Source organism: Dictyostelium discoideum (genome assembly GCF_000004695.1).
Source record: "Dictyostelium discoideum AX4 chromosome 2 chromosome, whole genome shotgun sequence".
Taxonomy (NCBI): domain Eukaryota; phylum Evosea; class Eumycetozoa; order Dictyosteliales; family Dictyosteliaceae; genus Dictyostelium; species Dictyostelium discoideum.
The window spans coordinates 7,345,083-7,361,176 of NC_007088.5; the positions used below are offsets into that span (position 1 = coordinate 7,345,083).

General features: G+C 21.8%; 6 protein-coding genes across 6 annotated transcripts in view; 4 read left to right on the forward strand and 2 right to left on the reverse strand.

Moving 5' to 3' along the window:
* Nucleotides 1-1,037: 1,037 nt before the first annotated feature.
* On the forward strand, nt 1,038-3,123 carry tfdp2 (transcription factor E2F/dimerisation partner family protein; the record flags this gene model as incomplete). Its single annotated transcript, XM_637793.1, has 2 exons — nt 1,038-2,168; nt 2,281-3,123. 2 exons carry the CDS (start codon nt 1,038-1,040, stop codon nt 3,121-3,123), a joined length of 1,974 nt encoding a protein of 657 aa, XP_642885.1.
* A 344-nt stretch (nt 3,124-3,467) lies between these two features.
* Nucleotides 3,468-7,219, forward strand: DDB_G0277047 (hypothetical protein; the record flags this gene model as incomplete). Its single annotated transcript, XM_637794.1, has 4 exons — nt 3,468-3,923; nt 4,027-4,512; nt 4,594-6,917; nt 7,003-7,219. The coding sequence occupies 4 exons, from the start codon at nt 3,468-3,470 to the stop codon at nt 7,217-7,219; spliced, it is 3,483 nt and encodes a 1,160-aa protein (XP_642886.1).
* A 262-nt stretch (nt 7,220-7,481) lies between these two features.
* Nucleotides 7,482-10,073, reverse strand: DDB_G0276801 (hypothetical protein; the record flags this gene model as incomplete). The annotated part of the gene is made up of 3 exons (XM_637795.1): nt 7,482-8,801; nt 8,998-9,284; nt 9,416-10,073. The coding sequence occupies 3 exons, from the start codon at nt 10,071-10,073 to the stop codon at nt 7,482-7,484; spliced, it is 2,265 nt and encodes a 754-aa protein (XP_642887.1).
* A 706-nt stretch (nt 10,074-10,779) lies between these two features.
* DDB_G0277049 (mitochondrial matrix Mmp37 family protein) lies at nt 10,780-12,156 on the forward strand (the record flags this gene model as incomplete). The annotated part of the gene is made up of 2 exons (XM_637796.1): nt 10,780-11,298; nt 11,392-12,156. The coding sequence occupies 2 exons, from the start codon at nt 10,780-10,782 to the stop codon at nt 12,154-12,156; spliced, it is 1,284 nt and encodes a 427-aa protein (XP_642888.1).
* An 884-nt stretch (nt 12,157-13,040) lies between these two features.
* On the forward strand, nt 13,041-14,939 carry DDB_G0277051 (glycoside hydrolase family 47 protein; the record flags this gene model as incomplete). Its single annotated transcript, XM_637797.1, has 1 exon — nt 13,041-14,939. The coding sequence occupies one exon, from the start codon at nt 13,041-13,043 to the stop codon at nt 14,937-14,939; it is 1,899 nt and encodes a 632-aa protein (XP_642889.1).
* A 362-nt stretch (nt 14,940-15,301) lies between these two features.
* Nucleotides 15,302-16,094, reverse strand: part of prp19 (WD40 repeat-containing protein) — a gene marked incomplete at both ends in the record, with an annotated part of 2,031 nt that continues 1,238 nt past the window's right edge. The window contains one exon of the mRNA XM_637798.1: nt 15,302-16,094. This exon is cut by the window's right edge and continues 739 nt beyond it. Coding sequence (XP_642890.1) covers nt 15,302-16,094 — 793 coding nt within the window.

The following is a 16,094-nucleotide window of genomic DNA, read 5'->3' on the forward strand; positions in this document are numbered from 1 at the left end:
TTTTAATAATAATAATAATTTTTTTTTTTTAATTTTTGGTTTTTTTTTTTTTTTTTTTTTTTTTTTTAGGAAATCCCTTTTAATGGAAAAAAAAAAAAAAAAAAAAAAAGGAATTAATGTTATTTATATGTAAATAAAGTAGTAATACAATATTATAATAAAAAAAAAATATGTAATATTAATATTAATTAAGTAAATAATAAAAAAAAAAAAAAATAATAATGTTAATATTTTTTTATTTTTTTATTTATTTATTTTTTTTATTTATTTATTTAATTAATTTATTTATTTGTTAATCTGCCATACACATTAAAAATTTAATTGAAATAATATTTTTAATAAAAAATAATACACTACAACTTTTTTTATTTTTTTATTTGTTTTTTTTTTTTTTGAATTGGTTTATTATTTTATTTGTATACATTGTGGTAAATTTAACATTCCAAAAATTATGGTGTGAAGTGCAGTTTGGGTGTTCATTTACAAAAAAATAATTTTAAATTTTTTTTTTTTTTTTTTTTATTGAAATAATGCCCCCCTGTATATATATATGTATGATTTATAGATTTTATTTTATTTTTTAAAAGTTCAGTGAGTTGCGAATATAATATTTTTAATATATTAAAAAAAAAAAAATTTTATTTATTTTTGTATGACTAATTTCAGAAACTGTTTTTTAAATTATTTTAAATTTTTTTTTTTTTTTTTTTTTTTTTTTTTTTTTTTTTGAAAAATAAAAAAAAAAAAGAATTTAAGCGCTAAAAATTTTATTTTCTTTTTTTTTTTTTTTTTATTTATTTTGGAAACATAAAAAATCGATACAGCTTGTTTTCTTTATTTATTTAATAAACATTTAAATAAGAATTTCACACGCGCCCTATGATTGAAATAACGAAAATAAAAGAGTCAAAAACTAAAACAATAAATAAATAAACAATAACCAAATAAAACTCAACATTAAACTTTTTTTTTTATTTTTTTTTATTTAATTTTATAATTGTATAATAAAAAATAATAATAATAAAAACAATAATAAAATGGAGAGTACAAATCAATCACAAATCGCAAATATCCCTTCTTCTACTGCTTCAACTATTAATAATAATAAAAATAATAATAATAATAATAATAATAATAATAATAATAATAATAATAATAATAATAATAATAATAATAATAATAATAATAATAATAATAATAATAATAATAATAATAATAATAATAATAATAACCAAAGTAATAGCCAGCATGATGACACAATTAATAATACACAAGAAATTGAAGACGAATCTCCTTCCCAATCACCTACATATCCCAATAATAGTAATAATAATAATATTAACTCCACTTCCACCAACAACAACAACAACAACAACCACAATAATAATATCAATAGTAATAGCATTAATGAGGCTAATAACAAATTAAATGAATCCGATGATTTAAATAATTCAACATTTGTAAATAATCTTTTAACAAGTTTAAAAACTAGATCCCAAAGTGATCTAAAGCAATTTCAACAACAACAACAACAACAACAACAACAACAACAACAACAACAACAACAACAACAAAACAATAACAATATTAATAGTCATTCACCAATATTATCATCACAGCATTCCTTTTCAATTCCAAATCAACCAATCATCACTCCAACACAGTCACAATATATAAACAATAGTAGGAATATGCAATTCGATATAAATGATGTACATCCAGAGTATTTTTATTCTCAATTAAATAGTATCACTCAAAATAATAATAATAATAATAATAATAATAATAATAATAATAATAATAATAATGTTAATAATAATAATGTTAATAATAATTTATCAAACCAAAATAATGAATCAGAAATTAATAATACTGCTTCCAGCAGTAAAAAAAGAAGTAGCAGTAGTTTAAATACTAATAATAACAATAATAATACTAATAATAGCAATAATAATAATAATAATAATAATAATAATAATAATAATAATAATAATAATAATAATAATAATAATAATAATAATAATAATAATAATAATAATAATAATTTAAGTAATGATGAAAATGATATGGACGATAAAGCAAAAGATGAAAAATCAAAAGGTTTAAGATATTTAAGTTATAAAGTTTGCCAAAAGGTTCAATCTAAAAAGACTACATCTTATGTGGAGGTATGTAATTTATTAATTCAATGAATATTGATAAAAAAAAAAAAAAAAAAAAACTAATATCCATTGTCTTTTTTATTTTTTTAATATATATATATATATATAAAAAAAAAAGGTTTCCAATGAATTATTAAGCGAATATATTGAAGAGAATAGAAGAAATATGGGTGCAGGTGTTAGTGATGCTAGTTTTAAAACAAATACAGTAAAGAGAAGAATCTATGACGTTTTAAATGTTTTTCAAGCAATGAATATCATTACTAAAGATAAACAAAAGATTAGTTGGGTTGGTTTACCATCTGGACTACCATCACAACAACTACAACAATTAAGAAATAGTCAAGAAGATAATAACAACAATAATAGTAACAATAATAGCAATAACACAAATAATAATAATAATAATAATAATAATAATAATAATAATAATAATAATAATAATAATAATAATAATAATAATAATAATAATAATAATTCTACAATTACTCCAACACCAGTTATACAAACTAATCAATCAATTGCAAAACAATTGGAGGATATAAAAGAAAGAATTCAAGCAAAGAAAAAACAATTAAAAGATTTGAATCAACAAGAAAAAGATTACCAAGAATTACATTCAAGAAACACTTTATTAGAACAAAGAAAAGATCAATCATTGAAAAATAAAATATTCTTACCATTCATTGTATTGAGTACTCAAAATTCAACAGTAATCGATTGTGAAGTAGAGAATGAACGTTCGAAATACTTTTTCAATTTCTCTCAATCTTTTAATATCATTGATGATGATTCATTGGTCAAAAGTGTTTTGGAGAATCCACTTTCAAATAACCCTTCATTGGGTAACAATTTACCAACTACAATCACAAATAGATCACTTTCAACTCCTATATTACCTTCTCAAGTTTCAAATGAACCCAAATCAAATGGTAGAAAAAAAAGAAAAAAAGATGATTAATACTTTTAATTGGGTATTAATTTCCATTTTTTTTTTCAAATTATTTTTTGTTTCTTTTTCTTTTTCTTTTTTTTTTTTCAATTTATTTTTTTTTAATAAAATGTACAACAAATCATATTTATTAATATTAATTTATTTATTAAAATTTGAATTTTTTTTTTTTTTTTTTTTTTTTTCTTTGTTTTTTAAATCTAAGTTTTTTTTTCTTATAATTTTTATTTTTGTTTTTTATATTTTATTTAAAAGAAAAAATATTTTTTTTTTTTCCTAATTTTTTCAATTTTTTTTTTTCACTTTACATTTTTTTTTTTTTTAATAACCACCAACCCAAATTAAATTTAATGATGGATATTGAAATGAAAGTTGATAATGATCAACAACAACAACAACAACAATCAATTGATGATATTAATAATCATGAAACCTATAGAGATAATAGTTTAGATGACTCATTATATAGTAGACAAAGATATGTATTGGGTGATTTTGCAATGTCAAAATTATCAAAAGGTGATGTATTCCTTAGTGGATTGGGTGGTGTTGGTGTTGAAATTGCAAAGAATATCATTTTAGCAGGTATTAAATCAATTACATTACATGATACAAAGGAAGCATCAATCTATGATTTATCATCTCAATTCTATATAAATCCAGAACATGTTGATCAAAAATTAAATAGAGCAATAATCTCACAATCTCATCTTCAAGAATTAAATCCATATGTAAAAGTTAATACAATAACAAATTTATCATTATCTGATTTAATTTTAAATAACTCAAATTCATTATTACAATTTAAAGTAAGATAATAAAATAAATAAATAAATAAATAAATATTAAATATTAAAATATTAAAATATTAAAATATTAAATAATTTTATTAATTTTTTTTTTTTTAAAAAGTGTATAATTTTAACAGAAAGTAATTTAAATGATCAAATTAAAATTAATGAATTTTGTAGAGAAAATGATATTAAATTTATAGTTGCAGATTGTTATGGATTAGGTGGTTGGGTATTTAATGATTTTGGTGATGAATTTAAAGTTTATGATAAGAATGGTGAAGAATTAAAAGAAGTTTTCATTTCAAATATTTCAATATCAACACAAAATCCTAATCAATTAATTATCAATTGTATGGAAAATCATATTCATGGTTTTGAAGAGAATGATTATATTCAATTCAAAGAAATCATTGGTATGGATCAATTAAATGATCAATCTAAAAAATTTAAAATAAATATTATAAATAGTAATTGTTTTTCAATTAATTTAAATGATAATAGTAATAATAATAATAGTAATAGTAATATCGATATTAAATCATTACCACCTTATCAAAGAGGTGGTATTGCTATTCAAACTAAATCAATTGAACTTTTAAAATTTGTAAGTTTAATATTTTTAAATTAATTTTGAAAATAATAATATACTAATCATAATTTTATTATTATTATTATAATTTTCTAGAAATCATTAAATAAATCAATGATTGAACCAGAAATTATTGATTTTGATTTTATGAAAGATTCAAGATATAATCATTTAATTAGACACTCAATTGAAATTTTTAAAGAAAGAAATGAAAATCAATTACCAAGAGAATTTAATAAAGATGATTCAATGGAATTTGTAAAGATTGTAAATGAATTTAATATGAATGATTATTTCAAATTTGATCATTTAAATGATGATCAAATAAAAGAAGATCAATTAATTAGAATTTCAAATAGTTTACGTGGTAAAATTTGTCCATTAACTTCAGTTATTGGTGGTTTTGTTGCTCAAGAAGCTTTAAAATCATTAACTGGTAAATTTACACCATTAAAACAATGGTTATATATTGATTGTTTTGAATTATTAGAACAACAACAACAACAACAACAACAACAACAACAACAACAACAACAACAACAACAACAACAACAACAACATCAACATCAAGAAAAACAAATTTTAGAAATTAAATATCAAAATAATAGAAAATATTCACAAATATTATGTTTAGGTGAATTAATTTGTGATAGATTATCAAATGCAAAATTATTTATGGTTGGATCAGGTGCAATTGGTTGTGAAATGTTAAAGAATTATGCATTATTAAGTGTTGCAACAAATTCTGAATCTGATAGTTTAATAACTATAACTGATAATGATTTAATTGAAAAATCAAATTTAAATAGACAATTCCTATTTAGAAATAAAGATATCAATCAATGGAAATCAAGTGTTGCAGCATTGGCAACTCATTCAATGAATAGCTCAATAAAGATTCAAGCAAATCAAGATAAGATTGAAGGTGCAACTGAAAATATCTATAATGATGATTTCTACAATCAATTGGATGTTGTAGTTAGTGCATTGGATAATGTTGAAGCACGTTTATATTTAGATAAACAATGTGTATCTCATGCATTACCATTACTAGAATCTGGTACACTTGGTACAAAAGGTCATGTACAAGTGATTTTACCCTACCTAACTGAATCTTATGCATCACAAAAAGATCCAAATGAAAAACAAACACCATTTTGTACATTAAAATCATTCCCAACCAATTTAGATCACTGTATTCAATGGTCACGTGATAAATTTGAAAAATTCTTTGCAATTAATCCATTGGAATTAGATAAATTCATTAATCAACCACATTATTTAGAACAATTATTAAATTCATCAAGTTCAAATAAAATTTCAACCTCAAGAACCCTTTCTAAAATGATGGATAATTTCATTGAATCTTGGAAAGATTGTATCATTATGGCAAGAATTAAATTTGAAAAACTTTTTAATCATAATATTAGACAGCTATTAAAAAGTTATCCATTGGATTTAAAAACAAAAGAAGGTATTCCATTTTGGACTTTACCAAAAAGACCACCAACTCCTTTACTTTTCGATAAAGATGACGAACTTCATCTATCATTCATTAGAAATCTTTCATTATTATATTCTCAAGTTTATAATATAACACCAAGAGTAGAAAATACTTTTACCACAATCGATGATATTAATAAATCAATTAAAGATATATTAATCAATGATAATTCAAAATCAGTACCAGAGTTTAAACCAAAGAATAAGAATATCATTTCAGATGAAAAAGCATCTGCACCTATTGAAACTTTTACTTTAGAACAATTCCAAGATTTAACCATTAAATTAAATAATCAACTATTAAATTTTAAAAAATCAAAAGCTCATAATGATAATTGTAATAATAATAATAATACAAAGATAAACTACCTTTCATTTGAAAAAGATGACGATTCAAATCATCATATCGATTTTATTACCTCCATTTCAAATCTTAGAGCTAGAATCTATCAAATTCAAGAATCAGATAGATTCAAAGTAAAATTAATTGCTGGTAAAATCATTCCTGCAATTGCAACAACCACTAGTGTAATTGCTGGTTTTGTATCTTTAGAATTAATTAAAGTTTTATCAAGTAACTATTATCAATTTAAAAAACAATCACAACAACAACAACAACAACAACAACAACAACAACAACAACAACAACAACAACAACAACAACAACAACAACAACAACAACAACAACAACAACAACAACAACAACAACAACAACAACAACAACAACAACAACAACCTCAATTACCACCAATTGAAAACTTTAAAAATTATTTTGTTAATCTTGCACTACCATCATTCCAAATTTGTGAACCTGGTTTAGCTCCAAAAATTAAAGTTACAAATTCTTTTAATTATACACTTTGGGATAATTGGGAAATTAATCAACCAAATATTACAATACGTGAATTTAATGAATAGTAAGTAAAAATATAATAATCAATAATCAATAATCTATATACCCACTAACCCAAAACTTTCTATTATTATTATTATTATTTTTAGTTTTGAAAATAAATATAAGATTAAAGTTAGTGGTATTTATCAAGATGTATCATTAATTTATATGGCTGCATTACCTTCACATAAAAAAAGATTATCAATTCCACTTAAAAACCATTTATCTGATATCGATGGATTAAAATACATTGACCTTTTTGTCTCCTTTGTTGAAGAGGATGATAAAGAAGCTCAAGGTCCACCAATAAGATTTATTCTATAAAATAAATAATTAATTAATTAATTAATTAATTAAATAATAATAATAATAATAACTCTTTTTAAATAAATTAATAAAACTCTATTGTTAAATATCTAAATGAATTTATTTTTATTAAAATATAATTTTTATAATATATTATTATTATTATTATTATTATTATTATTATTATTATTATTATTATTATTATTATTATTATTATTATTATTATTATTATTATTATTATTATTATTATTATTATTATTATTATTTAAAATTTTGTTTTTTAATAATTTGAATAAGATTGTTGGCTTTGGTTAACTTGATAACTATCATTTAAATTTAATATTGGTTCAATATCTTTTTGATTAGGGCTTTTATTGTTATCGATTTTATTATTATTAATTATTGATTGATTATTATTATTATTATCACTATTGTTATTATTATTATTATTAAAATTATTATTATTATTATTATTATTATTATTATTATTATTATTATTATTATTATTATTATTATTATTATTATTAGTATTATTATTATTATTATTATCAGATTTATACATTGGTGAATATTTATTTCCTGAATTATTATTTTCTATATTAAAATGAATTTCTTCAATATCACCAATTGGATGACCATGATGTTTTGGTATTATTATTCTAAAACAAAATAAGGTTGCAAAGAAGGAAGCAACGGAACCGGTCAATAATGAATAAACCACATTTCCTTTTGATAAATCTAAAATTAAACCAATACCTAAAGATACTACCATTTGTGGAACTACAACGAATATATTTAATGTACCAATATTGAGACCACTACTTTCATTATCTTCAACACCCATACCTACAATTGAAAATGGTAAAATCATAACAATAGCCCATGGAATACCAGTTGATGCAATTAATAGTAATGAACCAATTTTCGATTCAACAAAATAAAACAATGCAAAGAAAATACATTGTAAAAGATTACCACCAATATAAATGTATTTCATATCTATGAACTTCACTAAAAACGGTATTAACAATGAAACTGCAATCGTTATTCCACTACTAATCGTTAATGATAATGAACCCCAACGAACACCATCTTGAAATAATATCCTTGAATCTGAATACTCGGGTGCATTTGGATCACCACCGAAAACATTTACGCCAACCCAAGTTGTAATGAAAAGTACAAACGAAAACCACCCAATCCATGAAAAGAATTGAACGGCACATAATCTTTGTAAATATGTGGGCATTTTAACAATACCCTTAAACATTGTCTTTAATGGGTTTTCAACTGATTGATCTTCATTTACCCTAATATATTGTTCCTCTGTTACAAACCCTAATGTCATCACTACACAAAATAATAATACCATAATTGATAGTGTAAATAATGCTCTCGTATCTGTCTTCATAAATGGAACCATTCTAACCAAATCAATTGAACCCATCATATATCCTAATAAATTACCAGTACCCAACATCAATGAAAATAATGAACTACCTAAACTTTGTTGAGATGGTGCTGCAATATCAACTAATAATGCTCTACATGGTGCTTGAACTGCATTATTTGATAAATCTAATATCCAAAATCCAACAATCTAAAAAAAAAATATATTAATAAATAATAAAATATAAATTTATTATTATTTATTTATTTATATATTTATTTATATATTTATTTATTTATTTATTTATTTATTTATTTATTTATTTATTTATTTATTTATTTATGTACTATTTTCAAATTATTATTATTTAAATTATATTATTATAATTTTTATTAAAATTACTTACAGCTATTGAAATTGCAATTGATTTCTTTTGTTCTGAATCACCAAAATATGAACCAAATGTTTCTGCGTTTGAAATTAAAACTAAACCAATTGATATAAATACTGAACCAATTAAAATGAATGGTTTCCTTCTTCCAAATCTACATTCTGACCTATCTGTTATTACACCTACCAAAGGTTGGACAATTAATCCTGATATTGGACCTGCTAACCAAATATATGATACCCATTTTTGTTCAACTCCTAACTCTAAAAATAATGGTGTACTAAATGCAATTTGTAATGCCCCTTTTTTTTAAAAAAAAAAAATAAAAAATAAAAAATAATAATAATTTAGTAATTTTACAAAAAGTTTTTATAATTTTTAAAATGTATCCATTATTTTTTTTTTTTTTTTTTTTTTTTAAGTTATATCTTACATCCAAATTGGACACCTAAAAAACAAATTGTTAAACAAATTAAATTAAATAATGGTAATGTTTTCTTATGACCAGAATTTAATAAAATTTCGTTATCAATTTTTAAAACACCACCAATTATTGGTGTATTTTCATTTGAGGTATTTAAAATTCCACTACTACTTGCCCCTAATGAACTTGATGTATTTAATGAAGATAATGAATTTGCCGTACTAGCTGTTGTTGTTGTGGTTGTAGTTGTCATTGGTTGTTTTGGAGTGGTGGATGTTTCAGAATGATGAGGGTTACCACAACTACTTGAAATTGAATATGATGATAATATTTTTGGAGCATGTTCATTTGCCTTTAATTTATTTTTTTTTTCCTTTCCATCATCATTACCACCACCTCCACATCCACCACCACTATCACCACCCCCACCACCACTATCTCCTTCACCATTTCCAAGATTTGTTTTATCTATAAAATTGGTGTCTTTTTCAATGTTGATTTTATTGCTATTATTGTTATTATTAATATTTCCTTCTTTTTCTTCTTTTTCCTCTTCTTCTTCTTCTTCTTCTTTAATATCATTTTCATCTTCATTTATTGTTTCATCTTCTTGCTTATAATATTTATTTTTTATTTTATTTTTACTATTACTATTATTATATGTCATGGTTTAATCTATCTATCATTTATTTTACTATAAATTAATCTATTATTTTGGAAGTGAGAAAAAAAAAAAAACAATTTATTCTTTTTTTTTTAATTATTTTTTTTTTTTTTTTTTTTTGTTAAATATAATACAAAACAAATAAATTATTTTTGGTTTTATTCCAATTAAAACTGTTTAAAATTTTTTTTTTTTTTTTTTTTTTTTTGTTTTTTATGTGTGATAAATTGATTGTGTATTATTAAAAATGAAATTATAATAAAAAAAAAAATAAAAAAAAAAATGCAAACAACACAATTTTTTTTGAATTTTTTTCAAATTTCCAAATTTGGGCTTTAATTTTTAATTTAATAATTTTATTTTTTTTATTTTTTTAATTTTTTATTTTTTTTTTTTTATTATTTTTTTTTTTTTTTTTTTATTTATTATTTAATTAACCAAAACATATCATGGATATTCAACAAAACTATAAAACTTGAAAAAAAAAAAAAAAAAATAAAAAAATAAAAAAAATAATAATAATAATAATGATAATAATAAAAAAAACCTATTTTTGCTTTTAATTATTAAAAAATGGTAAGTCAGATTACACAAATTAAAAAAATAAGATTTTTTATTATTTTTTTTTATTTTTTAATTTTTTTATTTTTTTATTTTTTTGTTTTTTTTTTGAAAATCTAATTTTTTTTTTTTTTTCAGAACACCCGAAATGATAAGGAATTTAACTTTATTATCAAAAAGTTCATTAGATCCAAAATGTTTAATCTTAAAACATTCAAACAAAAACCTCAATAATTATTTCAAACAAATAACATTTCGTTATTATAGTAAAACCAACCCAATCATTAAACAACAAAATCATAATAATATTAATAACTATAATAATACAACACCAGAAACTCAAGAAAGAATTAATGAATTATTAAAATTATTCCCTCCAATAAAGTATGGATTTGCATATGGTTCAGGTGTAATTTCACAAAAAGGTTACAATAGAAATGGTGATGGATCAACCTCAACTGAAAATCCATCAAAAAAAGAAGAACAATCACCAATGATTGATTTAATATTTGCTGTTGAAAACTCAACTAAATGGCATTCTCTCAATCTTGTAAATAATCAATCACATTATTCTTTTCTTGGTTTGATGGGTGCTCATATAGTTGCAAAAGTTCAATATATGAATGCTAAAATTTATTTTAATACATTATTAGAACATAATGGAATTGTATGTATTTATTTATTATTATTATTACATATTAAAAGTACTCAAAACTAATAATAATATTATTATTATTATTATTATTATTTTATTTTTAAGAAATTTAAATATGGTGTTATTGAATATAAAGATTTAATAGATGATTTAAAGAATTGGAAAACATTATATTTATCAGGTAGAATGCAAAAACCAATTTTCAATTTACCAACATCAAGTACAGAAGGATTGAAAGAGATTCAAGAGATTAATAGTGAATATAATTTAAAAAATGCTGTAATCACATCATTATTAATGTTACCTGAAACATTTACAGAGTATGATCTTTATCATACAATCTCAAAACTATCCTATAGTGGTGATATAAGAATGAAAGGTGCTGAAAATCCAATGAAAACTCATAATATCGTAATTAATAATATTGATGGTTTTAGATCATTATATTTCCCAATCATTAATGATCATTTAACTCAATATTTAAATGTAATCTTAGAAAATGGTGATGAAGTTAATTCAAGTTTAATTTTATCACAAAATAATAATAATAAAAATAATAATAAAAATGAGACAACAACAACAGCAGCACCAAAAATGGTTACATTCAAATCAAAACAAGATCCAATGAATTATTTAAATTTATTAATGATGCTACCAGGAAGTATTAAATCAACAATGTTAAAAGAAGTTAGAAATAATATGAAATTGATGAAATCTGATGAAAAAATTGATCCAACAATACTTCACAATTTAATATTTATGATTGTTTCAAAAAGTAGTTTCGCTCAAACAGTAAAAGGTGTTTTTACTGCTGGTATTTCAAAATCCTTAAATTATATGAAATTAAAATTAAAAAAAAATAAAAAATAATTTTAAAATAATAAATAATAATAATAATAATTTAACAATAAAAATAATAAATAATAAATAATATTAATAATATTTTTAAAAAAAAAAAAAAAAAAAAATATATATTAAATTAAAAAAACAATTATTTGTGTGCAAGTAAAATTTTTTTTAATCTTGTTCAGTCATTTTTTTTTTTTTTAATTTATTTTTTATTTAATTTTTTTTTTTTTTTTTTTTAAACTTTTTTTTTTTTTTTTTTTTTTTTTTATTTAAACTTTTTTTTTTATTTATTTTTTTTTTCCAAATGCCAAATAAAGGAGTAGTGTACACCCAAACTTTAAAATAGAAAAATAAAAAAAAATAATAGTGTCATCATTTTTTTTTTTTTTTTTTTTTTTTTTTTTTAAAAAAAAACATTTACAAAAATTTCAAAAAATAAAAAAATAAAAGAATAAAAATAAAATAAAATAAAAAAATAATAATAATAATAAAGCAAATGGATAATAGATCACCAAATGGAATAACAAAAAATATTACTCTATTGGTGCCTATACTATTATTGTCTTTAATGCCAATAGTAGTATCATCAACATCTGATTTTAATAATTCACAACATTTTTATATCCCGACCCCAATTTTAAAAGAAAGATTAAAGTATGTTTTATAATTTACCTCTTTTATAAATTAATTGACCTATATCTATAGTATAAAATAATAATAATATTAATAATAATAAAAATAAAAATTATAATTATTATTAATAATAATTATAATAATAAATTTTAATTATAATAATTATTTTAATTATATTAACCTTTTATAATTTTTTTTTATTTTTTTTTTTAATATTAATTTTTAATTAAATTTTTGGGAAAAAAAAAAAAAAAAGATCAGATGTTAAAAGAATGTTTTATCATGGATATGATAATTATATTAAATATAGTTTTCCAAAGGATGAATTAAATCCAATAAGTTGTAGTGGTACCAATACATTTGGAGATTATGCATTAACGTTTATAGATAGTTTAGATGCATTAGTAGTTTTAGGAGATTTAAAAGAATTTGAAAGAGCAATTAAATGGGTATCAGAGAATATTAGATTTGATAAGAATTTAACGGTATCAGTATTTGAAACGAATATTCGTGTTTTAGGTGGACTATTATCAGCACATTTATTAGCAGAGGAACATTTACAACCAAATAGTTATGATGGTTCATTATTACCATTAGCAAAGGATTTAGGTGATAGATTATTGAAAGCATTTGAAACACCAACTGGTATACCGTATGGTGCTGTCAATCTAAAGTATGGTGTGCCCAGTGGTGAAATTGCAATTACAAGTACAGCTTCAGCAACCACATTCTCATTAGAGTTTGGAATATTATCGCGACTTACAAATGACAGGAAATATGATGATGCCGCAAGAAAGGCTGTTAGGTCAATTTGGAAGTATAGGTCGGATTTGGAGTTGGTGGGTAATCATATCAATATCATCAATGGTGAGTGGACGATTAAGGAAGCGGGCATTGGTACAGGTGTGGACTCATTCTATGAGTACCTCTACAAATCGGCAATCTATTTCGATGATGATGAATATTTAAGTTTATTCGAGAAGAATTACAAGTTAATCAATAAATACATTAAAAAGGACCCATGGTATGTCGATGTTTCAATTGATCGTGCATCCATAGTTTGGCCAATCTACAATAGTTTACAATCGTTTTGGCCCGGTATTCAATCGATGTATGGTGATTATGAGAATGCTTTCTCTACAATTAAATCATTTCATATCGTGTGGCGTCGTTATGGTTTCATACCTGAGGGTTATAATCTATTGTCTGGCAATGTTCAACCTGGTCAAAAGGGGTACCCACTCAGACCTGAATTGGCTGAATCTTTATATCACATGTATCAAACTAACAAGGATCCAATATTCATTAGAATGGCAAAAGATTTGGTTTGGACAATCTCCAATGTAACCACAACCAAATGTGGTCATGCCAATATACTCGATGTTGAATCTCATCAATTGGATGATCGTATGGAATCTTTCTTTCTTTCAGAAACTTGTAAATACCTTTTCTTACTATTCAATAGTATAGATAACTATAATGGAACTGATATTCATAGTGATTCAACAACCTATTCAAATCCTAATCCAATCGATATTGAAAATTCAATATTCAATACCGAAGGTCATATATTTCCAATGCAATCAAGATTTTTTAAAAAATTTACAACCACTACTAATGATATTTCCGATATAAATTTAATTAAAAAAGAAAATAATAATAATAATAGTAATAAAGAAAAAGATATTATTAAAAATAATAATAATAATAATAATAATAATAATAATAATAACAATAATCAAAAAAATAAAAATAATAAAAATAATAATGAAGAAGATAATTTTAGTGTTAATAAAATAAACGATAATGTAAATGATAATGAAAAAAAAGAAGTTGTAAAAGTAAATAATAATAATAATAATAATAATAATAATAATAATAATAATAATAATAATAATAATAATAATAATAATAATAATAATAATAATAATAATAATAATAATAATAATAATAATAATAATAATAATAATAATAAAAAAAATAATAATAATAATAATAATTTACTATTAAGTTACGATAGTACTTTAGAAAAAGCAAATTGGACTTGCGAACCATTACCATTTTTAAGAAGAATATCATCTGGTACTTTCCAATTTATTGGGGGTCCTCAAGATATTGAATGGTTTGAAGATAAAAAGATCAGAGATGCGATGTTTGATCTTACAACTTAAAAAAAAAAAAAAAATAAAAAAAAATAAAAAAAAATATATGCAAACAATTAAATAGTTTTTTTTTTTTAAAAAAAAAATAATTAAATTCTTTTTCTTTTTATTTATTTATTTATTTATTTGTATTGGCATTATTATTATTATTATTTTTTTTTTTTTTTTTTTTTTTTTTTTTTTTTTTTTTTTTATTTTATTATGATTGATTAAATTTGTCATATCCCCTCTTTAAAGACTATGAACATTTAATTGGATTTGAGATTATTGATTAAATTGATTTAGTTGATTATTAAGATTGAAAGTTATTTATTTATTATAAATTAAATAATAAAATTTTTTTTTTTGATTAGTTTTTTTTTTTTTTTTTTTTAGTTGGAAAAGATATTGACAATATTTTTAGAAGAGGAAGAAGTTACAAAGAAATTTGAATTTGGTCTTGCCCATTTAAAGTCTAAACAATCTGAATCAATTGAATGAATAGAAGAGATTGGTGGTTTTTGTTTTGATTTGCAACTGTAAAGATTGATTTGATTGGAAGATGCTACACCAAGATATTGGCTAGAGTAATCGAAATTGATAGATTTAATTTGTTGATTATCCAAAGTGATGGTTTGAATATCTGGTGAGTTTTTAGTGGCAGCTTTACGAAGATCAAATAATTTCACAGTGTTATTATCGGCTGCGGTTAAATAGTAACCATTCTCAGAGAAGGAGATACAATTGACAGCGGTTGAAAGACCTTGAAAGTTGAAACTGTTTACTTTACTCTTGAGATCAAAGATTTTGACCACACCATTTTGAGTACCGGCTGCGAAAAACATACCATCTGGGTGGAAGGCGACACTAGTGTAACAAAGTTGTTGAGATTGACCAAAGCTAGTCAAATGAGTTCCATTGACAATATCGTACATATTCAATGATTTATCGAGTGAAGATGAAATTATATAATCTCCCAATACATGTAACGATATATCGGTGACACTAGCTTTATGGGCGAATTGATAAGTGGATTTATATTGAGTGTAGGTCTTTTTAGATGGACTTTCACCACCTTTTACAACTCTGATCACTGCATCGGAGCCTGCTGAAACTATGGTATTGTTTGGAGCAAACAATACTTTATTTATTGGTGCAGAACTTGTTCCTTTAATAGCTGTACAA